General features: G+C 49.2%; 1 protein-coding gene across 1 annotated transcript in view; it reads right to left on the bottom strand.

Moving 5' to 3' along the window:
• LOC125955674 (protein sister of odd and bowel) overlaps positions 1-25,000 on the bottom strand; it is an 83,562-nt gene that overhangs the window by 17,877 nt on the left and 40,685 nt on the right. The window contains exon 2 of the mRNA XM_049686816.1: positions 12,104-13,826. Coding sequence (XP_049542773.1) covers positions 12,104-13,826 — 1,723 coding nt within the window. The remainder of the gene's footprint in view (positions 1-12,103; positions 13,827-25,000) is intronic.

Raw genomic sequence — 25,000 nt, 5'->3', positions numbered from 1 at the left:
CGGACACACACACACACAAGCGCCTTCCTTCTGGTACGTACACGCAATGCCACTGCGAATTCCGAATATCTGGACATCAAAAAATCACGCCGGCCACTACTGCAGACTACCAGAAGCAGGATGGACTCCGGATGGACTTCTGATTCGGAGAAAACCCCCTCTCCCTTTTCCCCCGGTCCTGCTACGACCTCCATTGTGCTAATTGACATTTATGGAGCTGTTGGTGTGTGTATGTGTGCCCAGAAGTTCTAGATGGTGAAAGGGGGACAGAAGAGCGGTGTGTTGCGGTCAACGGCAGCCGTTTTCCGTTGGAGTGGCTCCCACGGACCCTCCCGGGACGAAGGACGAAGTGGCTTCCACGATTATATCGCTACGCGACGCCCAACCTTCGAAGAGAGCTCGGTGACACTCGAATAGAGGCTTTGACATTTACTCGATATCGCATCCAAGTCGCCCAGAAAGCTGCTTAGAGCTGTGGCTCCCCTCCGGAGGAGAAGAGCCGTGGAAAGAGGTCTGGTAGTATTTAGCTAATAGAACACTAAATTAATTACCGATACGACGACGACGACGACGACGACGACGATGACGCTGAGGCCAAACCAAACGTCACATCGATATGGTGTGAGCACCTTGGCATCCGGGACCGACCGTCGCGTCGCTTCAGTTGTCAGTGAGCAGCGGCCTACTTATCTCGCCTACTACGACTACGAGCCTGATGTCTACAGCGCACCAGTTGATTAGACAAGCGGGCGGTGGGCACAGTAGCGACCTCTGGTGGCACTAGCGGCACACACACACGTCCGGGAACGCAGGACGGGGGCCAATTTCCCGGGACGGGCACACCAGGGCACACGATAAACAAATGTTTGAGTCATCAATAATTCACATAAATTACCGGGTTTCTGATGCCTGCCTCTCGTTAACGGCGACCAAAGGAGCACCCTCCAGGCTCGTGTGACGGAAGTTTTCTCTCCTCTCCCCACCCCGCGCGTATTGCCACACTTGTCACTGGTCTCCCCCCCTCCACCTTTGTCGCCTTCGTCTGATGTCGAGCATCGTCGTGTAGTCAATTTGCGAAGGGAAGGACGAAGCCATCGCATCGCCGGTTTCCTGGGCCTGAGCGACGAAGTTTACGAAGTCAGTTAATTAATACGAATTAGTAGCGACATTTATTCACGAAACTTACGGAACTCTCGACGTAGAAGAGAGAAGGAACGATAGATAGAGAGAAATATAACGAGAGAGAGAGAGAGAGCAAGCGAATGAAGACTGCTTCATAAACATAGTGACAGGCGGAAGGAAGGATCAAAATCAACAATTAATCATGACTTCATTCGAGTACGGCACCGGTGCCACTTCCGGGGAAGGCTGATGAGCTGCAGAAGAACTGGAGCATCCCGGAGCCCCGGAGATGCTCCACTAGGGAATGTAATGGGTAACGGCTGTACGGAATTCCATCAGACGATACGATCCGGATGATACCGACGACGACCAGGACGACGACGTCCGTCATCAGGTGAGCTGTGGCTGTGTGGGAACCGGACCCTCCCCCCCATAATGTGTTGAACGTGGCCCCCGCCGTGACTCCTGTGAGGGGTCCTTAATCCCCACAAACTTTAAGTAGCTTCATATTTCAGGACGCCGGATTCCAGGATTACCGGAGTGGGAGGGAGCGACAGGAACAAAGCCCCACCCCCCATTCCTCCATTCTTTACCTCTTTCTCGACATCGTGGCAGGGATTTCCATTCTAATGTCAATCAATTTTTGTTGAGCTTTCATAAATTAGAAGGCTTCCCCCTTTTGGTTGAACCCACCGCCCTCCCGGGGGAAAACTAATGGTTGATGCTGGTGCAGTAACTTCAATTAAAAGCTTACACAACAATGGATACACTAGCGCAAAACTTCACTCAACGGATTACTAAGCGTCAGCGTTAGTGTGACAGTAGAATTGCTGGTGCTAGGACGGGGGGATGGTGATGTTGGTGGTGGTACTGTTTGCTAATTGATTCCTTCACGTTCACGAGGAACTTTCGGTGCGGCACCAAAGGGATCGCACTATCCAAGGGGCTTTAGGAAAGTTCATCATTTACTGCTACTGCTGCTGCTGCTGCTGCTGCTTTTGTTGAAAATTACGACGCTTCGAACGCTGGCATGCTTGTAACACCGTAGTCAGATTCGTCCTGACTTCTTCTGTCTTCGGTGGCCACCACCGATGCGCACTGTGAAGATGCTTCGAAAACGGTTGTTTTATATCCTAGAGTGTGCTGTTTAGATGGTGTATGTATCTTTGGGGTAGTTTGTAAGTGTAAGCAGATTGTTCAACGTAAAAGGTAAACCCAACAAACAAACAAACAAACCAAACCAAACCAAACACAACAAACAAACGCAAAGTCAATAGCAATGAGGATGAGGAAAACTTGAAGCAAATGCGAACCAAAAATGATGATTTGACTGATAACTACACTAGACTACTAACACACCTCACGCACCTTACAATCTCTATCTCTCTCTCTGTGACACACATTTTACCAACTACCGAGCTACATATTTGGCTAGTTTTATCAGGAACTTTGGACCGATTTGCTTACACTAGTGAATGCTACTCGAAAGGATACTGGTACTGGAAACGCCTGTGGCAAGGCTAGACAAGTCCTCACCTCGTGGGCAACGGAAACAGAAAACCGAGAAAACTTTGACTCGATGAGGCAAGGCTAAGCGCGCATAAAAAGCATAAATGCTTTCACAGCAGCAGCGGATGTTTTAAGCAGCAGAATCGTGCATTGGAAATAAGTGAAACAATGCAAAGAAGAAATGAAGGGGGGAGTTCTTCTCTGCATTTACTTACCACGATGATCGAGAAATTCGAGAGGCCAAAAAACAGGGAACGGATCATGAAAGACCAAGAAGCTGAGAGGTGAAACTGTTCTGCCACATGTTCTTTCTTGCAGTGTTTGTTTTGCTCCAGGATTAAGAAAGAAAATTGGAAACGAATAGGGTTAAAAAAAAGGGGAAATAAAAAAACTTATTTAAAAACAAACAATCCAGACAGCAAACAAATAAAACGCCTTTGAACACGGGGGTTGTGTTTGGTTTTTTTTTGCTTTTATAAACGTTTTCAAATGGGTTTCTCTATATTTCATCCATTTTTGTTTTGTTGTTCTGCTTCGCCTGCGCTCTCAGCCCTCTCACACTATCAATTATTGTGTAATCAATCAATCAATAGTATAATATAATAATATAATATATAATAATTTAATATAATATAGGGTTTTTGGTGTAGGTTTTGAATGTGTGTAGGTGTGTAGGTGTGTAGGTGTGTAAGTGTCGCGGGGGTTATCTTGTGTCCCCCTTATCGTGTACCGTGTCGTACCTTTCGCCAGGGAGCACCTACCATCAAACCGAGTGCAAACCATCGTCCCCAAAAGCTGCACATTCCATGAAACTGGCTGTTAGGTTTCTTATGTCTCTAATCTCTTTCCCTTGTTTTACTCTTTCTCTTTCTCTCCCTCTCTGCACCATTCGTTAAATTTGGAGAAGAATATTTTGTGGAAAAGTACGAATACAATCTTACAGATCTTCTTTGGGGTTTCTTAACGTTCTTTGTTTTTTGTGGTTTTTTTGTTTTTACTTTTGTACAGAATCAACGAGTTTAATGCGAACCATAATTTCAAATTTGTTCTTTTATCTGTCCCTCGCGTTGGCTTAGGCTTAAAATGCATCTACTTTTTACATGTCAGAACTAATGCTGGGGATAGTATCGTGTTTGAGGGGGAACTGACGCTGGATTATTCACTCACACAAACACCAGAATTGGGAACCAGCCGAAACTGAAGCTAACTTGGGTTTTTTTTTTACCTCCTTCACAATCAATTTCTCTAACAGTGCGTTTTATCTGTGTGTGTTTGTGTGTGTGTTTTGTGTGTTTTATTTTTTTGCTCACGTTTTGTGGGTTTTCATTACTTTATAAAAATATTTTCGGCATTTCACTCTCACTAAGGGTTTTTGCCCGGTTCGTCGCCAGCTCGTCAAAAGTATTCCAAATCCCATCAAACGATCTAAATGGCTAGGCATGTTTCCTCACTTACACAACATTTCCTTTATATAATCGCAGTATATGTTTGCGCAAATGCGCCAGGGGAATGCGCTCTACAGAGTATCATAATAGCACTACGTATTCGAATGGCTCTCTTCCCTCCTCCGCCTGTTTTTTTTGTTTGTTTGGTGAATTTGCTGCAGCAGGTATGAGGGTTGGTTTCCTTTTGATTTTGTAAAACGTTCGCTACTCGCCTCATACACTCGCCGTTATACATATATATGAGTGTTTGAGAGTGTGTATTGCTTATGTACAAATTGCTTATATTGCTTGCTTACGCTATCACTAGTTACAAGTTTGTGAGAATTTACCTTCAAACAATAATATCAAACCATCACCGAGGGACAAACGTTTGGTGCGTTTGGCGTCTCGCTTCGTGAGTTTGAGGAGTGAGTATTTTGAGGTCATCAAGGAGAATGGAGCTCATGTACTGGAACTAGCGATGATAAGCGGCGATGCCCCTTGTTGGCTCTTACGCCGTAAGTTGGAAAGTGGAAACGCATGCTCACGCAATATCCGAAAGGACCAAGCCTGAACCGCTCTGCAACTACCGCAACCAGGCAAAAGGTATGAAAATGCACTCGTTAATCCATGTATTTGAAGTGTTTTTGAAGCTTCTAAATGTCTGTACACGCCGCAAAAGCACCCTATTTACAATCTGCAAGGATCATACAAACACCCTTTCTCCATCTGGTTCGCTGCGTACGCTGAGTCTACTACTCTGAGATCGTTCGAAAGCCTCCACTTCTCCAGATTGTGCTCGGCGAGCTGACTAGAAATGGCACACACACGCACACACACACACTCGTCTATATTCGCTGGCTCGGAACGAAATTCTGCACAAAACATGCGCTGCACTGGGTCAGGCGAGACCTTTTCTCGCCCCCGCTGGATCGCATCGAAATGGGAAAGAATCGCTAACGCTAAGTTTTCGTTGGAGTAGTAATAAGTAGCAGGAGCTAAGTAGTAACGTACGTACGTAATAATGAATAATGCACCCGATACGCTCGTGCGCTCGTAAGCACTAGAGTTAAGAAGTGTTAGTGTTAGTTCAAACGAATTGACAATCGTTGCCGTCGAGATGGCGTCGGTAGGGACCTGCCGTAATTGTGACACAGTTTTTACTCATTTCACCGAACGTAATCGCATAATTGACTATACAGAAGAAAGTGTTGAGTGTTAAAGTGATATCCTTAGCATATCCTTAAAACCTAGCAGCTCGTCAGTCACACCTTACACGCAGAACACATGCACGCCGCTATCATCATTCCCATTCACACGTTCGTACTGCTCACACGCTGAACTACTTACACGTTAGTATTACTTCTACTACTACTACTACTACTTTTAATGCTACTGAGCTATTGCACCGTTTACCCACCTACTCCTTCGAATTGGTCTCCGATGGTCTGGATCGAGGACACAATTCGATCGAGAGAGAAAAAACATGAAAAGTATGATTTGCGGTTTCCCCATTGCCCTCGGATGCCGCAACCGCGGGCGGCTGATGAAATGAAACACTATCAAAACTGGCTTGACCATCCCGTTAATGACCCCCCTAAGCGAGAGCGAGCAAGGAGCAAGAAGAGCGAAGAAGAAGGAGATCGATGCCCATTCGCACCTCGTGAAAGCATTACCACTGAATGCGCTAACGCGGCGTTCGGCCTCTGCTCGAGCCTAAGCCCTAGAGAGAGTGAGCGCCACACAGACAGACAGAGTAGGCCGTGACTGCACCAACGACGACGACGACTACTACGACGCCGACGACGACAATCTTTGCTAATGATTTAAGTGTCACTTGTCAAATTGGACCGGCCACTTCCGCCCACGAAGGCGGGTTTCCGTCTTTGGGTTTTTTGCATTTTCCTCCCTTCTGGACTGGCCACCGGGCCCGGTGTCGGATGCACAGTGTCCAATTAAATTTGATGAAGATAACGAAGTAATCGCCTGCCGTCACTTCGTTTGGTCTTCTATTTCATCATTTTTTTTTCTTTTTGGTTTGGCGCAACGCGTTCCACTGCCATTCATCGTGGAAAAAGCTGAAAATGGTCACAGCAGGGAGGAAGGAGAAAAAAAGAATCGTCCTACCAAAGGGGACGAAGAAGAAAGGAGGAGAATTTCATCCTCGAAAGCTTTAGACGATTTGACAAATTGCTGACGACTCATCAAACCGGCGAAGAGAGGGTGGGGCGACGTCGTCAACGCGCATCACCATCATCATCATCATCATCGTCTTCTTCTTCTTCTGCTACTTCCGGCGAGTTGGGCTCCGGTTCGGTAGTTAATTCTGGGCATCATGGCTCGCAGGTAGGCACATCGCTACCGCTAACTAGAGGCGAAAACAAAATGGACGCAACGCGCAACAACAAAAAACAAAAAACAAAAAAAAATACAGAAAGTGTCCCGGAAATCTCCTCGTTTCCCATCGGACGAGGTTCGCTTTATGCGGTTGGCCAGCAGGACGTGCCAGCAGCTGAACCACACACTTCTTCTGACAAACATTCTGCTGCTGTTGCTGTTTATTTCGTGCTTTCGAGGCTATCGTGGCACTGGGCGGGGTGGCGCTGTTGCGCTACTAACTTGAAGTCAATAGAAAGCCACACAGCACGGAAGGTGGACACAGGACTCCCTGTCGCAAGAAGCTGAAAAGCTGAAATTCATTCTGTCTCGACCATGATGCAGCAACTTTCGCACCAATAGCACCGCAACCGCAGCCGCAAGTTGGGAGTCTCGTTTTTAAAAAAGAACTTTATCATTTCTTTGTCCAGTTTCTCAAAACTAACTTAGGTCTCGCCTGCGGATGGCTGACGAGGAGGGGGAAGGTGAAGAAGGGAGGGATTTTTTTTTCTGTGGCAGAAGAAGTGCCTCATCGATAATCAATCAACGGCATTTTAAACATTTTCATCCAACCATCTTATGATGGGGAGTAGCAGCACCGGCAGCAGCAGCAGGACGATGACACGAGCGAAAATCGTGTCTCGATCGGAAGTCGCCAAGGCCGAAATGGGCAAACTTTTATGGCAGGCTTCCGGCATCGCGAGCGAGCGAGCTGGCACGGGACCGAACCCAGGCCAAGACCCGTCGTCCGCCCGTCGTTTGTTGGTGAAAAGCGAAAACTAGTTTTAATTAAACAAGTTTAATCGTTTTTATCATCTGGCCTGTGTGCGCGCGCGGTCGCTCATCAAAAAAGGGAAGCTACTCGCTTCCTGGAGGAGAATCCTGCGCTGACAGTTAGTAAAAGGCAAGATGGTGGCTCTTCCTGCCGGGAGCAATGACGTGTCTTGGCACTGAAGAGAAGCGAACTTCAGGTTTAAGTAACGTTTCTTTACAACCATCTCTCGCGTGCTCCGGCGTATTCTACTACTCTACACACACGCTTCCCTTCCTCATTCCTTCCGCCTTCTTACTCGCTTGCTCGCTCCTCGCGAAGGTACATTTCCATTTCCAGCCAAGAAAGCTGACGAAAAACAAATTGTTGTGTGTAGTTGCGTTTTCCATTCCATCTTCCCCTTTACAGCACTATCACTTAACCCCCTAAAGTTTGCCGTTTTGCGCTGCTCTCCGTGCCTGTCTGTCTGTCTGTCTGTGTGTTGTTGTGTGGGCTGCGAAGTACTACAGCCGGGGATTCAAATATTTACAGGAAAAACCGGGGCGGGATTTGCTGCCTCGATGGGTTTGCTTACTTGCTAATTCGTTGTTTGTGGAAACATATTGCGCGCCTCACTTCCTGTTCCAGAATATATTCGTTGCATCTCGCTTCCCGTTTCTCGTTTCATCTGCTCGTTGTTTGTGTTAACCGGGCGGTTTTTCCACCGAAAGCGGAAAAGCACTCATTAGGGAAAGCATACTTTTAGCTGGCATCTTTATCGAGATGAGTAACCGTGTAAACTATTTCTCTAAATAAATAAAACACTTCCCCGTGAGATCGAGTTGATCGACAGAGTGAAAACTGACTAGAAGCTCGATGAAAATGTTCAAATTCACAAAAGTGAGTTGTGTGCTTTGGTACAATAAATGAATATGAGATCGGCATTACGCTCGGCACCACATTTGAAACGCATGGCAACGGAATCGACAACCTGACAACCGAAAATGTTGATGACTAGATGATTGCGATCGGTTTCCAGTGTAGAGCAGCGGCAGAATAGAGTGAATAGAGTGGTTGATACAGATACAGACGAACTTCCTGTGCCAAGGCCAAGGTCGCAGTGAAAAAGAAGGAGAGGAATGACCTCTCCTCTCCTTGAAATGAACTCTTCCAGCATCTACGTGAACTGAACGCACCCTAACGACTAGCGGTGAAGACTAGATTGTTAAATTTACATCCTACTGAGTGTCTTAAGGGAGTATAAGAACTAGTGCTAAAAATTATCTGCCTTACCCTACCTTACCTCACAACTTACAGCCTACAGTTCATGATCGCGTCCCCCCGCCCCCTCCCAAAAAGCTGCCTATCCAAAGATGTGTAAAACCGAAAACTGTTAACAATTCGAACCCCACCGTCCCCTTTTGCGCAAGCAGCACCAGTCACTATTCAACCGTTCCTTACGTTATTGCCAAGCGTTGAGTTAATTTAAATATCGTGATCGCCCATCGTGAGCGCCCATCCCAAAAAAACGGAAAAACATTTCGCTATGTCGCGTGGCCTCGCTGGCCAACTCTTCTTGTAGAGGTTGTAGGGGTAAGAGGGGCACCGCGAGGCCACTGAGGCTGTTGGTACGCAAATTTGATTTGCTGTGAAGTTTCGTTTAACATTCTCTCTCGCTCGCTTTCTAATACTAACCGTTTCGCTTTTTAATTGGTATTCGCTTTCGCATCAAATGGTCTCTTTCCTCAGTATTGCTTTGTTTTGCTGACGTATCTCTTTCATGTTTTGCTTTCCACTTTCCCTGATGGACGTGTTCTTGATTTTTTGTAAAATTGTTTCGGTTTTGTTTCTGTTAATTTGCTTACGTTTCTCTTCGGTAATTGCTTGGGTAATATTTCAGGGCTTTAATTGCTTTTCGTGTTTGCTAAGCTGCTTGCTGACGCCATTATTTTACAGCTCCGCTCCGTCGAAGGATATTAGGATAACTCGTACGAGAAGAAACAAAGGACATTTAGAAGGGTGGTGGCGAAACAACTAAAGCAAAACATCAAACACCTTCTTGGCTAATGGAAACGAAAGAAGAAGAAGAGAGAAAGATAAAACAGAAACAGAACGCGGAAAACATGTGCAGACACAACCCGACACACTCGCCCCCAGGACGGAACGGACAACGTCCAAAACATCCGAGTGATTAATGAATGGGCGCTAAAGCGATTTTCCCGATGGCATGATGCGAGTTTGATTACCGTTTGACGGGCCTCGACCACGCATGCCACTCGGGTTGGACTCGCCGTTCGCGTTGCATTCCTCAGCTCAATCCGTGGGTGTGGGTTTTCCCCATTTTTCCACCGCTTCTTGTTTTTTTTTGCTTACTCCTCATTTCCGTGCCACACGAGTCTGTCTAGGGCGCGCGGACGCGCTAATGGCGTTCGGTTGCTCGGTCTGCCTCGACGCTCCTGCACCCACTGGTCGTGGTGGTGGTGGTGAAGGATGCATAGCGTGACTGGGACACTTTTGGGGGAGGCCAAAATGCTTCCTTTCCCGACGCGACCGGTAAGGTCGAAAACTATATTTTCACTCGTCCACACCGACACCCTCCGAAGGTGACGATTAGATTGGTGCAAGATTTATGATCACCACCTGGCTGGCTAGACGCGGGTGTCCACGAGGAGCCGGAGGAAGGGAAGGTGGTTCGCTTCCGTTTCCGCTGACGGGTTTTAGAACGACCGCATCGCCCCGGTGCGCTTACTACTGCAGCCCGATTAACACATTCCCACCATCGGACGACTGGTAGTGGTGTCCATAAAAGAAAAACTGGAGGAGGATCACAACAGGAGTTTAACAAAAGTATTGGTGTCAATCCGGGATTGGGTCGTTTGCTGCTAAAGAACGCGTTTCACGGTCAACTTTTTGCCACAACATCTTCTCCAACATCTTTCTTGCCTTAACGTTAGCTGTTTTCGTTAGCGAATGGGTTTTCGATGTTTTTTTTTGCTTACTTTCGATGAATTCTCATCTCAATTGCGCGATTAATTGCTTTCTGTTCTGTTGTTGTTGTCGTTGTTGTTTGATGCATGATAGGTTAAAGCCTTGCTTCCTGCCTCCACACTCCTTTTCCTCTTTTTCGCTCTTTTCAATTTTGCTCTTTTGCTTTGATTTTTTTTACGTTTCTCATTTTATGATAGGAATTTCTAAAGTTTAGCGTATTAAAAAAAACATATTGCTGTTCGTTTATATGTTTTCGTGTGTGAGTGTGTGAGTATGTGAGTGTATGTGTTTCTTGTGTGTTTTGTGTATGTTTTTCCTCTTCTTCTCCTGCTTCAGTTTTACTACGCATAAATGCAATACAATAGTACTAGAGAGAGGGAGAGAGAGCGGATAAATAAGAGGACCATTCATCTCATCTCGGCGCGCCAAGAGGGGATTAAGAGCTCAACTAGGGGTAAGATGGAGCCAGTCCCAGGACATTGTGCCCATTGGGTCTCTTGCACCATCCACACATACACACAAAAACACACACACACACACACGTACACAAACACAAACACACTTTGCTCTTAGTTCCCGGCTCGTGCACCAGACTCACAGGCAGGCCCCAAAATTAATTGATTCAGTAGTAGTAAGTTAATTGAATTGGAATTGCGCGGGGAATGGTACGGGGTCTATATCCGTTATTGCATTGTTTCACGTGTTTTTTTCTCTTGTGCTTTCCAGCAAAGTGGCTCTCTTTTTCTCTCTCCCTCTCTAATTCCTTCCTTTCGTCGCTCTATTGCTTCTTTTCGCTATTGCTTAGTAATGCTACTAATGCTACTAATATTGCGTCACTCGATGCGCCACGCGGACACGCTAGGCCACCGTGTCGAGTCTACAAAGGGACTTCTTGTTTTTTTTTTTGCTTTTGCTTCCTTGCTTGCTGGCTTGCGTTATGCTCTCTCTCTACCTCTTCTCCTGTCTCTCTTGGTTTTCTGTCTGTTACTTTGTTTCGCTTTTTTTCTTTCTTTTGCTTTCAAGATGTATATGGGTGTAAATATAATATATGTATATATATACTTTTGTGTATATAAAGGTTTTCATTAGGTATTCGAATCTACCACTCGCCCACCTTTTTTTTCTGTCAGCTAGTTCAGCTAGTTTAACTTTCATTGCCATTTCTTAACCTTCGTTTCTTGCTGCTTTCTTCTTTTCCTTCCTTGGTTTTTTTTTGCCTTCATCAAAGAGCTTAGAGAGTTTACTACAACGTTACTACGCACGCACGAGGAGATGGGAGGAGACGATTACACAGATGCTGACGCGCCGCGCCATCTTGTCGATTGTGTTTCTCAATGTGTGTCTGTATCTGTACGGTGTGTGTCGATGCTGCCTGTCTATCTCGCTTTGCTCTGTGTATTTGCAATGCATTAAAAGAAGTGTTTTTATTGTTGACGCTCGTTGTATTCAATGCTAGTATCCATCAGGCCGGGCAGACATCGTGTACTACGCCGGCATCGCCCGCGTTTCTATTGATTGCGCTGTTCATTGCATCCAATGTTTTTGTGATGCGAGGCGAACGACATGATGAGCATGATAATGTATGTGCAGAATAGGGAGCTACTTACAAACGGGTTCTTCTCAGTTTAAAATAATGCGAATTGATCGGGCCGCGATCATCGTGGTGGTGGTGCTCCGTTTCGGACCGCCGCCAACTGCCGCGTCCGTACTGATCACCAACGGTTACCCGGCAAAGTTGACATTTATCTGCACGGGATGATGCTGAGGAGGCTGTGGCTGTTGCTGGACTAGCTGCTGCTGGTGATGGTGATGCTGCTGCTGCTGGTGCTGCTGCTGCTGGAGGTGCTGAAGGTGCTGTGGTTGCTGCGATTGCTGCGGCAAATGGCTGCTGTGATGACCGTTAGCAGCTGTCAAAATGGCGGCCGGTCCTAACACCGCCGCTGCAGCAGCCGCTGCCCCTAAACTGTTGGCCAGGTTCTTCATCACAAACAGATTACCTCCCGTCGTACCACCACCACTTCCGACCGTTCCGAGATGAGGTACCGGTGACATGGGCGCCTCATTCGAATCGTCTCCCTCGATGTCGACATTGCTTTCACGCTTGAGCGACATCTGGCGGTGGTGCCGATCGCTCATCCTCAGCTCACCATCCATCGACGAGCTGTCGATGGAGCTGGGCGAGAGGGGGGACATCGGTGCACCGTCCTCCTTGAAGCAGGCCGACTCCAGATGCTTGTTGAGGTACGACTTCAGGGCGAACGTTTTGTGGCACCGTCCACACTGGTAGTTCTTGTCGATCGAGTGTGTCTGCATGTGCGCCCGCAGGTTAGACCGATCGGCGAACGCCTTTCCACAGTGCGCACATCCGTACGGTTTTTCCCCGGTGTGCGATCGAAGGTGACCTTGGAGAAGCCAGGGCCGCGAAAAGAGCTTCCCGCAAACACCGCAACTGTGCGAAAGTTTGTGCGTCAGGACATGCATCGCCAGGGCGGGCATCGAGACGTACGCCTTACCGCACGTGTGACACTTTTTGGCCGACTGCGAATCGAGGCTGCGGTGCGTCTGTTTGTGCCGCGAAAGATTGCTGGAGGTCGCGTACTGCTTACCACACTCGGTGCAGGTGTATTTTGCCTTCGCCTCGAGTGCGGTCTTTGGGTCCGCTATCTTCTTCTTCGAGCGGCCATCACTCACGAAGAACGCTTCGTACGTGTAGGCGACCGTTTTGGAACCGTTCGGACCTTCGGAGTCGGATGCGGACTCACCACCGCCACCGTTGCTGTTGCTGTTGCCACCAATGCCACCGCCGATCTGCTGCAGATCGTTGGTGGAGGATGACCGGGACAATTCGAGTGTCGGTAGCGTGTTTGTGCTGTTCCGATTTTCGTTCTGTTCCGGTGAACCGAGCGAGCTGGGAATGGTCTGAGGTGACAGAAGAGGGAGTGCAGCCGACACCTGATGATGATGCTGCTGCTGAGGATGTTGCTGATGGTGTGTCACGAGAAGCATCGGTGAAGAGGGTCGCCGAACGTCGAGATCGACGGGAGATTTCGCCGGCACCAGTATGACCGTCGGATTGGGTGGTTGCGATGTTACCGGTGACGGTGGTGGTGGTGGCTGCTGCTGCTGCTGCTGCGTTAGCTGATGCGGTGCAGGAGGTGGAAGGAAGGCCGTCGAAGCGCTCAGATCGAGGATGGCGTGCGCCGCGTGCAGATCTTCCTCGGCCGGAATCCTCAGCTCGTAGTTCGGTCTCGGTGGCCTATCGTCCAGCGAGTACGGCCGGTAGATGTCCTTCTTCTTCGGGGGCAACGACAGCGCCGTACCGGTGCTGGTGAAGCACATGGCGAGCGATTTCTTTGTTCCACCGTGCACCGTTGCCCCGTGGCTCGGTGATCGCTGCGGATCGGAACCGGTTGGACTGGGACTTTCCGCTTCCGCGGCACTTCCGCTGCTCGCTGCTGCTGCTGCTGACGATGAGGAGGAGGACGATGAAGATGAAGAAGAAGGTGAGGTGGTCTGTGGTGCGCTTCCTAGTGGAGCGATCGACATGAACTGCTGCTGCTGCTGTTGCTGTTGCTGCTGCTGTTGATAGCTCGATGCATCCGGATCCAGTTTGGGCAGGTAAGCGGTGAAGTGGTGTGTAATGTCCCGACCGTAACCTGCAATGTAAAGCCAAAGAAGAAACAGAGACAACCATTAGCGATGAGCTCATCTCGTCTCGACACGTCCGGCTGCTCCGCTGCTCCGGAGCAACAGTTGGCGTCTGGACGCGTCACATACATTCCTGGCTAGACAAAAAAAAAACCCAAACGCCACGACCGAACTGCAGACAATACTGCCAACTTTCTGCCAAGTCTGCCAATTCGGGGGCGAGACATTTCTTTGCGAAAACGGAATCGTCTGCGTCGTCTTCGTTGAAGCAACAGTCAGCAGCAGCAGCAGCAGCACGATGCGGATGCGTCGCTGCCATAAATCTCGCTGCTTTCGTCAGCAACAACTCAACCCAACCCCAACAAACCGAGAGACCGACTGTCATGCTATAGATCTGCTGCAAAAGAAGTCTCAGAAGCGAGCGAGAGAGAGAGGAAGCAGGAACATTCCGGGATACAATCCAATTCCAAATGTCATTCAGCAACACTGTAGCGTAGAGATTGCCTCCATACTGAGCGGTCCCGCGACCAAACGAAGGCGAATTATTCCTCTACCGCTTCTCCTTGTCCTTTTTCTACTATATACTATCCTTTCCCCCGAAATCTTTGACCATTCCAGCGACACACACACACAAAAACGTACAACACGCACCGATGAAGCAGTTGTTGTAGATGCGTCGTCGTCGTCAGTCTTTGGGCTGTTCCTTGGGGAGCGCCGGACCCATCACCGGGACCTTGTGGACCCATCGGCTTCCCTCCCGCAAAGACCCAAGGAGCCAACCGAAAACCCAATTCTATTTCTTTTTCATTATTTATTTCATTTCTCTCGCTCTCTTGCTCTCTCTGTCTTGCGCGCGCGATGGCCACCGATGTCCGAATGTCTTCGTTCTGACCGCAGCCCGCATAACCGTCTGGTCTGGTCTCGGGATGATAGAATTGAGCGCGGACAAGAAAAATGGGAAAATTGTTGCTCCAACTACTACTGTCCGTCGATATGTGTCTGTGTGTGTGTCTGTGTCTCTCCAGTCCCCCAGTGGCCACCACCACCAGCAGCAGCAGCAACAAAACTTCATTTTCCAATCTCCCGGGGTCCACGACAGAGAGAGAGAGAGAGAGAGAGAGAGAGAGAGAGAGAGAGAGAGAGAGAGAGAGAGAGAGAGAGAGAGAGCTGGCGCCATTCCGAGGAAGGTCGGAAGCGCTTTCGGGGCGGGATAGTTTTATGTGTTTCCTCACACGCCCAACCCCCCAACAACAGTCCGTTCCGTTCCGTTTCCATTCACAGCATGAGCGGTGAAGGAGAAAGTGTGCCTGGCTGGCCACACCACGCCACATTACTCGGATTCGACTCTCTGTCTGACATTTATATTCCGCTCCGGCTGTTTTTTTTTTTGGCCTTCAGCTCAGCGACCACCGACGCGAAGGGAGGTCACGTCACGTCACGTACCGTACCGATGGTGGATGGGGTTTTCCCATCCCTTCCCTTGATCGCCACGACACTAACATTTTCCGGCTGCCGTTTTGTCGGATTTTCTACCGCAATGCACCACTTTGCGTACTCCGCGTACTCCGCGACGCTACGGTGCGGCCGATGGGCACGTGGAGCCCGCCCCGGGGGCCTTCTCGTGACGGCTAGCACACACACAGAGCGAGAGAGTTGGTGGAAATTGGTGGCTTGGAGTGTTATGTTTATAAAATCTCTTTCGAATATTTTAATGGCCCCACCATGCAGCAGGCAGCATTCGTTCGTTCCGATGCGACGAGGCCACTCGTCGGTAGAGGCTCGTGCAGGCGATGCAGCATACCCCGTCTCTCTCCCCCCTCCGCCGTCGGAAAACAAAATGGAATGCATCGCCAGCGGCAGTTCTGTTTGTTTGGCGAAAGCATTGGCGAAGAAACACATGAATCGGTTGATTTCGCCCTTATTTTTGGCAAAACGACAACGACGTCCGAGAGGACGTATTGGCACACACACAGAGGGGGAGGGGGGAGGAATCTCCTTACTCCTCCTTCACATTGCTTCACTCTGCAGAACAAGAAGGAAAAAATCCGTTTCATTTCCGACGGATTAAGGACATGCAGTCACAGCCAAAATGATGATGATGCTGTTGATGATGATGAAGAGGAGAAAGTGTGCACCCCCCGGGAGGGGTGGAGCCTCCCTCTAGTGCTGATTGTTCACCAGGACCAGAACCAGGACCAAACAGCAACAGTCTGCTCGGAACGCTTCTCGATGGCTTCTTCAGTAATGCAGTAAGTGAAATGAGTGTTGAGTTTTGCTGAGGTTTCCAGATTCCAAGGGGTTTCTTCCCGGGGCTGGGTGGCAGGAGGGGGCCCATTGTCGAGGATTAAGCCGGTGTATCATCCGCAAAACAGATCGGACGGATGTACAGATGCAGCGTTTCGTCGCTGCTGAGTTCGGAATAAAAGCGGAAAAGAGGAAAATGGTGCAGCGTGTTTCTTGCTGACAGTCCGAGGAGAGGGGAGAGAGAAACCTTTGGCATCGACTAGAGGACATCTCCGACGGCCTCCGATTGCAGCGATTGCGCAATCCTTCAAGCATGTTGCGGTACATTGTGTTGAAGGATGCTCATCAATGCTTCAATTGGGGGCAACCAATTCCAATTAAGGTTATCTTATCCGGTCTCAAATCCGGGCCCAGCAGGTTTAAGCAGGTTAGTTAAGACGAGGAGTGGCCTATTAAAGCGCCAAATTATAAACAGCTTACTCCCTCATCGTAGTAGAAAATAGGAAAACAAACTCCAAACTTCCTTCTAGGCGTAGTACTTCTCTTCCATCTACACTATCGTTAGCAACGGGGGGCAATAGTTTCGAGCTGCTGATATCTTTATCGCCGCAATAAAGACGTTTTAGATTGTTTGGAGATGGTTTGTTCCTTCTCTTTTTCCCCTCTTTGCCACTGCGGAGTGCCATAAATATTTCACAAACGCAGAAAAGCCAAATAAATAATAGTGAGTTTTCACAAGCCAAACTCGGCGGCCAACGGAGAGCCGTGGATGGTTAGAGTGCAGGAAGAGAGAGAGAGAGAGAGAGAGAGAGAGAGAAAGCCCCCGGGGCCGCTGGGAACACGCTTCCATCGACAACGGCATCCGGAAAGGGGCGGAGGATTTGTAATTTAATATGCTTCCTACGACAACCTGGCACTACACTGTACACCATACACACACACACACACACCATCCATCGACTTCTTCCGACAACAGCAGCTACCACGGGTCCATTGGAACACTGATTTAAATGTGGTAAGGCGAAAATGGTTCGGAATTTATGGGGAAGCTTTTCTCGCAAAGCCCCGCGTGTCCCGCGCGAACCGGAACGAACTGGACGAACGAACGAAAAAAGGAAAACGCAAAGTGGGAAAGCACCTTGTGCACACCAACGTTGGTTTTGGTTTTTGCCCGCTGGCTGGCCATCGTCATCGCGCGGAAAAGCGCGTGGTGTTGGGAGTGTAAAGCACACGCCCAGCCAAAGGCTCCCTCCTATAATGACGTTTATTTACAGTAATTTATGACTTCATAATCCGCTATAAGTAATGATGAATATCTGGATGGTCCAATGGACCTCGCCGGCAGGGGGGTGGTGGTGGTGAGGACGCCCAGCTACTCCTTTCCCTTTCCTGACACCGCCCACAATGGGATGGTAAACATTTGCATAATGATTGGCACCACAAGCAGATAGTTCGCGAGACGGCACCGCGTGACTTTTTCGGGGAGGAGGGGGGGGGAGAAGGATTCCGATGCGATTGTTGATCGAGGCAGGACGCGTACGTTGAATCCATCACACACAGACTTACACACACAGAAAGCCGAAGGAAATTTGTCATAATTTTCAATCAGCATAACAGTAATTTCCTTATTAGTCTCACTCCACTCCATGAAAACCGCTTTTCGCCGTCAGACCGTCAGACCGGCGGCGTGACATCTCCTTCTCCCAGGTACGAACGCGAAACGCGTGGAGAAGGCGCGGTGGTGGCCATAACATAACCCTCACTTCGGTGCGGTTTTTATATTCACTTCCGCCAAAAGGAAAAGCAGCGCACTGGATTTCGTACGCTCCGTTTGCCGGCTCCATTCATTATTTACATTAATTTATAAATTATGATGCCACCGACAAGACCGACCGCGCTATCCGTGCACGACAGAACATCCCAAGAAGGCGTCTTTAGCAACCAGCAAACTCCTGCCTGCCCGAGACATCCAAGTAACCTGCGATCACTGCGTCGACCGTCAACGTTGCTGCTCGACCTGCAGTAGTAGCGTCGTGGCGCAAGTGACGGGCTGACGGTGTGCTGGTGGTGGCAGTGACGGCGGAGGAGGGATTGAAAGTTTTGGCCACAAAAGCCACTCCCGGGGAAATTCTTCATTTTACGGGCGAGTGTGCTCTACGTGGCGAGAGGTGGCATTCCATTCCAGCCCAGAAGCAACAGAAGTGCCTTTCCGTGTGTGTATTGCGTGACTGTGTGTGCGCGTGTGTGTGCCGAAGTGTGTTTCAACATCAGCATAGTTCGGTGAAGTGGCTTTATATTCACCGTCTTTGTCATCACTGCAGGGGGGGTTTGGATCATTGGAAAGTGGAAGCCGAAGCCAAAGCCGAAGCCCGAACCTGGCACAGCATGGTGCGTCTTCCGGTTGGAGCGCGTTCCGGAGGAAGAAGGTTCAACAGGAGGTTTTGTAAGCCCCGGTACTCGTCGTTTTGTCGTTTCAACAGGAAGTAAAGTGGCAGTAAGTTGATTGATTTGATCCACCTGTTATGCTATAGTAACGGCACACTTAGAGTGGGGAGTTCAATTGTTAGGTTAGGAACAACACAACCGTTTTGTGTGGGAACAGTAGCTCCATCGTGAATAAGGTTGTGTGATAACTACTTAAAGGCAGCAGTAGGCTACGTTTACCGAGAACGATTCACTTCTTAAGGGACTTCTACTCCGGTCCGGTTGTGATCCTTGGTTGGTTGGTCGGTTTTTTCCATTGGAATTCACCGGCTGGCGTCTATAAAACCATTTCGGGGCTCTGTTCGATCGAAAAGCGATCGAATAAATTATGAACCCCACGGTGCACCATCTGGACCACGCGCGTGTGTGTGTTCCGGGTGGAAATATGCATGATTCCGCATCCCCTCCCGCCCTAAAAAAATGATCATTACGATCGATTTGCCCTTTTACGTCGCCATCGTTGCCGGTGTATGTATGCAACAGTTGGGGGGGTTTTACGTAGGAACCGCGTTTGACGCCAGCATCAGCATCGCAGTATCACGGATTCCGGATCCGGATTTCGTGCTAGGTCAGCTCGCTCGAGATGGAGCAGGGAAATAAATAAAATATGAAGCTCTCCTCTCCACTCCCATCCGGGCGATTATCGATGGTGGACACGGGAGCATGGAGAGCACAAAACTTGTCGTTATTTATGTTGTTGTTTCGCTTTATTCGCTCCATTGGACGTTTGCATTGCGTCAAGCGCCTTGGAGCGCCTTGGCACCTTGTAAAGCAGCAATTTTGCCAACATCTCGTCGTCGTCGTCATCACCAGCAGCTTCTTGGTCGTCGTCGTAGTCGTCGTCGGCTGTAAAACAACGTCACGTCCCGGGATGTGATCCGGTACGATGTTGCGGTGCTGGAGCGCATGAAGCATAAGCACACCACACAACACGTGCCTTGATTATTTATGTGCCAACGCGGGATACAACAACGCTCTCTCTGTCTGTGTGTGTGTGTCGTGATGGTTTTGCAAATAGGGAAGGGGAAAGGAGGGGCATTCACACACAAAAAAAAAACGAGGACCAAGAAAACCTCAGAACAAAAGCCAGAAGGCCCTGACGGCCGCAAATTCTTAAGACGGAAAGAGAACGGAAAGAAAATTCCTCTTTTCACCTCAAACCTCCAACAACCGTGACGACGCTTAACTGGCCACCCGGCGTGGTGGCCGACAGGTTGTCGACAGGGTTTTTGTGCGAAACTTTCCACCCTCTGGTCCCCCAAAAAACTCTCCTTCTCAATTCCACCCCAAACGTAGTACGTAGTCCCTGGGGCACTCACGTCACAGCCATTCGCGAGAAGGAAGATTTTGCTTATTTCCCTTATTCTCGCCATTTTGTGGAGTGAATGCAGGGAAGCGAAGCGTTTCTCTTGGTCCTTCGACCTTCAGCCTTGTTGGCCGTGGCCGCGGCCGCGTGGAATCGAATTTTCATCATTATTCATACAACTTCATCATCCAGCGGGCGACGCACGCACCGCTGGCGTACTGGCGTCGCACCGGCACCGGTGTTTGATTTTGGGGAAATTCTTGAGCCTCCTTCTTCCAAAAAAAGGGAGAAAAGGAATTCTTTTGATTCTCACCCAAGGAAAACCCACTCGAGAACCGAAACGCTCTCGTCGGAGACTTGGACGTCTTGGGGCCACGGGACAATTCGCAGGGTGTTTGGTACGCTCGTGTGCTTCACAATTCCGGTGCTTTCCTTCCAGTGCTGCTGGAGGATATAATTTTCCTATCCCACCGTTGGTTTTGTTGGTGGTGAATCACCTGACGCGAGCTTTTTATGCTTCTACCACTCACTTCACTTCTACATTCGCGGGAGTGGATTTGATGTTTAAATAACGAAAATAACGCTCCCGGGGTGGGAAGGAAAAAGCAAAAAAACACACAAAAAACGCCGGGCCTAACAACAAAAGTCAGCTCGAGCCGTTCCGCTTCCGTACCTTTCTCTGTCTGTCTGTCGTACACCTCATTGAGCTGCTGCTGCTGCTACGAGGAAGGAGCGCACGTGGCACCTCGCTCGGTGCGAAGTACGTCATCCACGCCATCGACGGAACGGCCTTTCGGCGCTCGGCTGCCTGGTTCCGGGAGGAGCAAAAATCATTATCCTGAGCCGTGGAGCGCGCTCGTGGAAAAGTCGGAAAACATCGTAAAAATGTGCCCGTATTTATACGACCGGTGGATAATAAAGCAATTTAAAGATGACGACCAGACCACGGGGGGGTGGGAAAGGGAGGGGGGTGGTTGGAAAAATGGTTGGGCAAATTTTCACCTGACTAGCGGCGAGCAGGAGCAGGAGCAGCAGAGCAGCGGCTCCAATCGACAATAACATCAATATGGATGATGAGCAGAAAGCCTTATTTTCATCATCATCATCATCATCATCATCAGCAGGACGGGAAAATGGGGGCTTTATAATCTAGCTTCTTGAAAGAATAATACCACGAGCGTGGCCGTGGCCGCGGCGAACGTTCGCTGAACGCTTCATTTACGTTCTTGTCCTTCAAATCCTCCTTTTTCCCTCGTCATCCATGGGCATTCTGGTGTGCGAGCGTGTGTGTGTGTGTGTGTGTGGTGGAAATTGTGAAATTAAAATAAACAAACCTGGCAGCCTCGTCGACCGCCTGGCCAGCAGAGTCCAGCAGTCCAACGAATACGGGAATCTCATAAAAAATATGAAGAACATAAATGTGGTTTCCACTGTCCAGTGTTCACTTTCTCTCTCTCTCTCTCTCTCTCTCTCTCTCTCTCTCTCTCTCTCTCTCTCTCTCTCTCTCTCTCGCTCTTTCTCTTTCTCTCTCTCTCTCTCTGGCTCTTTCTCTTTCTCTCTCTCTCTCTTTTGGTTGCCCATTTGACGCAACAATTTTGACTCATGAGTGGTCCCGGCAGGGAGAACGAAAAATGAAAATTTGCTAAAAGCAAACGCAAAACACTCCGCAACCACCACCGGTAGTCAAACACACACACACACACACACACTCGTGCGCGCGAATGGCCACTTGATGCTTGGAGTTCCAAAAAGGAGAAGGGAAGGGGGTTGCAGAACCAAACGGGCGAATACGGTGCGATGGTTGGGTAAAATATAATAAAATAATAACAAAAAAATGGCGGTGAGCTGACTTCACTGGTCCACTGGACGAAGCGAAAATCATTTGCTTTATTTTATTTTGCGACGACGACCGCGACGATGGCGACGATGGCGCGATCTGGCGCAGAACTCATACCGGTGTCGACAGCGCTGGGCAAACGGATGGTAACTGCCACTACCACCGCACTAGCAACAGAAGCAGCACCATCAGTAGCAGTAGCAGCAGCAGTAGCAGTAGTAACAGCAGTAGCTATGTAGTGTAGCAATAATAATAATCGTTATTATGATTATTATAATGTAATCGTAAATGGCAGCACTGCGCAGGAGACCAACACAACACTCTCGCCAACACTGGCCAGAGTCGCCAATGGCCACGATGCAGTGCCATACACGTGGCGTGGCGTGAAGCGAGAGGAGCGCATAAATGAATCAAAAAACCATCGACGGACTGTCGCGCTGATTGCGAAAGCGACTCCGCAAAGCGAGCAACCAGCACTTTTCGGGTGGGTAAATGATTTTGATGGGATGAGGACGCTAGGGGGCCCTCGAGGTAGGTTCGAGTCGAATTGGGAGTTTTTGTTTTTGCTGTTTCTGCCATCTACTCAATGCCTGATCGCAAACTATTAGTCTGACAAATAAAACATGCAAAACGCATGGCAGCTCGGTGCATATTCGCTGGTCAGGTGATGTGCATTTGCAGACTAATTTGCTCCCGCGTTTTATGCTTTCGTCTTCCCTTTGTGTGCGCGATGTCAGTGATTGTGTGCATATATAGGTGTGTGTTTTATTTTGTGATAAAACCTTCACTAGTAGCTACATTACGGTGACTGGATTCAGGACTAAAAAAATATTCGTCAGGCGACACATTTTTAGTGTTCAATCAGCCAGCTTGATGCGCGGTGGTAATCAAGCAGAGTGTGCTGCAGATAGAGAGAAAGAGTTTTTTTTTCGTTGCTTTTTTGGTCATGCATGTGCATGGCGTGGACAGGATTATGCACTTTTTGTCGGTGTCGTTTTCGGCGTATTTTTGCGTTGCGACACTTCCGCGCGTAACGCAGCCATTAAAACGGTTTAGATGTAGCAGAGCCGGCAATTAGTTTTCAATTTCAGGGCGTCAGCTTTTCGGGAAAAAGTGCGGAAAACGCTGCCTGTCAATTTACAGCGGCCCGTCCACCTGGGGGGAACGTCCAAACCACTCGCTATTCGGTCAATTTCATTAGCAAACTAATCCATCACGAGCGAAGCGCACGTGGTTTGACGTGAACGTACATTCCAGTGACAGTCATTCCAGAACGTTCTAGTTTAGGGAAGGCACCTCGGATTATCGATTTTTGATTAAACCTTTTTTTTATTGGAAAAATCGAGTTGATTTAAACGAGGTCCTGCGGCAAACTGTTGCTTTTAGAGTTGAAGTCCCCAACCCGGTTCCGCCTTCAAGTAGACTGACGCACACAAATGCCGTACCGTGTTGCTCACCTTTTCGGCCAGAAACCGACCGAGGATTAAAAGGTCTGCGAGGCCTTTGAGGTTTCGCTGAATTCCTTGGCCCTTTTCCGACCGGTAGACCGGCTTGTTGCTTCCACGGACGGTTCTTCGAAGCCACAAAAAAAGAAGGAAGGAAGATGGAGGAGGAGTAGCAAAGGCATTTAAACCACAAAAACGTACGCGAAATTCCGGACGGTTTGCTGGTGGAAAACCTTCAAGAAAAAAAAAGAAGAAGAAGCAAAACGGAGAGATAACGAAGGTGGCGCTCTCGCTCACTCGCCCACGGACTGCCCAGTGTTGAAGTAATCCAATAGATCAGATCAGACCGAGCGACGTGGCGGTGGGACGTCTATAAATTCTTCAAAGGAAGAAGCTTCGCGAAACGCGAATCCTCTGCGCTCGTTGGAGCGCCGTTAGTCCTTTTCAAAAAACAGCACCCCCCAAAAAGGGAGCTGTCTACTAGAGGGGAAACGGGGCTGTAGACGTAGGACTGTGAAAGAATTATTGCCCGGCACCCATTGGCACGGTAAGCTGTAGCAAGGGCCAGCAGCATGTTGCAATCAACTGGCTGCTGCTGGCATACCAGCACCACCACCAGTAGCAGCAACAACGACGGAACAGGAAGAAACTCACTCGCCGGAAGTTCAAAAGTCCTGAAAAGAAAGTCCGTCCGGGGCGGGGTAGCCAAAAAAGGGAACAAGAGCTGGCTGGCTGGCAGGCAGGCTGGGTGCTGGTCTGATGCTGCATCGGCACAGCGGTGGCCGCATAATGCAACCGGTTGCTGCATTAAACGCTCGGCCACCATTTGCTGTTGGCCGCAGCGCATGGTCTCGGCATCTTACCAGGAAGCAGGGAATACGTTATTTTAAAGAAACTTCCCCGGATCCTCAGGAGGACTCCTCACGATGTGAGTGTGTGTGTGTCTCTCTCTGCTTTCTTGCTAAGCCTTTTGTGTGTCCGTGTCTGTGCTGGGAACGGTGCAGCTGGCGCTAGAGCTCGATGACACTCTCGAGAAGCTCGACGGACCGGTCGGAGTGTCTCGCCAGCCCGGCGGATGCTGAGATGCCACGGGAGAAGTTACTTAGAGATCGCTGAATGGGAAACTTCCGCACTGGAATACTAGTGTTGTCGTTGCCACTCTCCTACCACCACCACCAGACAGAAATCTAGTCTACAAAGACTGGAGCTGCAGCCCCATTGGCACCAGGCCACACCCTGGGGTGGGGGGATTCCTTTTAAAAAGGATTTCTTTGGGGAACTGCTCCCCTTTAGTATCGACTTCTATTAGTGGTGCGGAAAAGGGGGGAGAGCTGCAGCAGCATCACAGACAAAACATCTTTCAACAACGCCATCTTCCCACCACCACCACGTCTCAGTGTTGTACGATATCGAGTTTCGGCTTCTGGGCGTAGAGTGGCCGCTTGCGAAAGCGCCTGAAATGTCTGCAGCGTCGAGCCATAAGTTTGTGCCATAAAACTGGCACTGCCCTGTCCAATGCCCAGTGCCACTCGGGTAGGAGCAGAAGGAGAGCGCAGAGACCAAGGACTGAACTGGACTGGACTGGACTGCTGGTCCATTTTGGTCGAGAGTGTATAATAATAATTGGGGAACACAATCAAGCGGACTAGAGGTAGTAGTGGCAGTAGCAGGAGCAGCAGCAGAAGCATCGCTTGGAATAACACTGATAAACTTGTATCTACATATAACGAGCTGCTTCGGACGTAAGTTGCGCCCTGATTTCGTAGCCAGCAAACCCAAGGTATATACCCAAGGCCCTCAGGAGAAGCAACAGCAGCAGCAGCGAGTGAGGAGTCTGCGTTCGCGCAGCTGTTGTTGGTTCGCTTC

Source organism: Anopheles darlingi, chromosome 3, assembly GCF_943734745.1.
Source record: "Anopheles darlingi chromosome 3, idAnoDarlMG_H_01, whole genome shotgun sequence".
Lineage (NCBI taxonomy): Eukaryota > Metazoa > Arthropoda > Insecta > Diptera > Culicidae > Anopheles > Anopheles darlingi.
The sequence above is the reverse complement of the archived record's forward strand: the minus strand, read 5'-3'. Positions and strand labels throughout refer to the sequence as shown.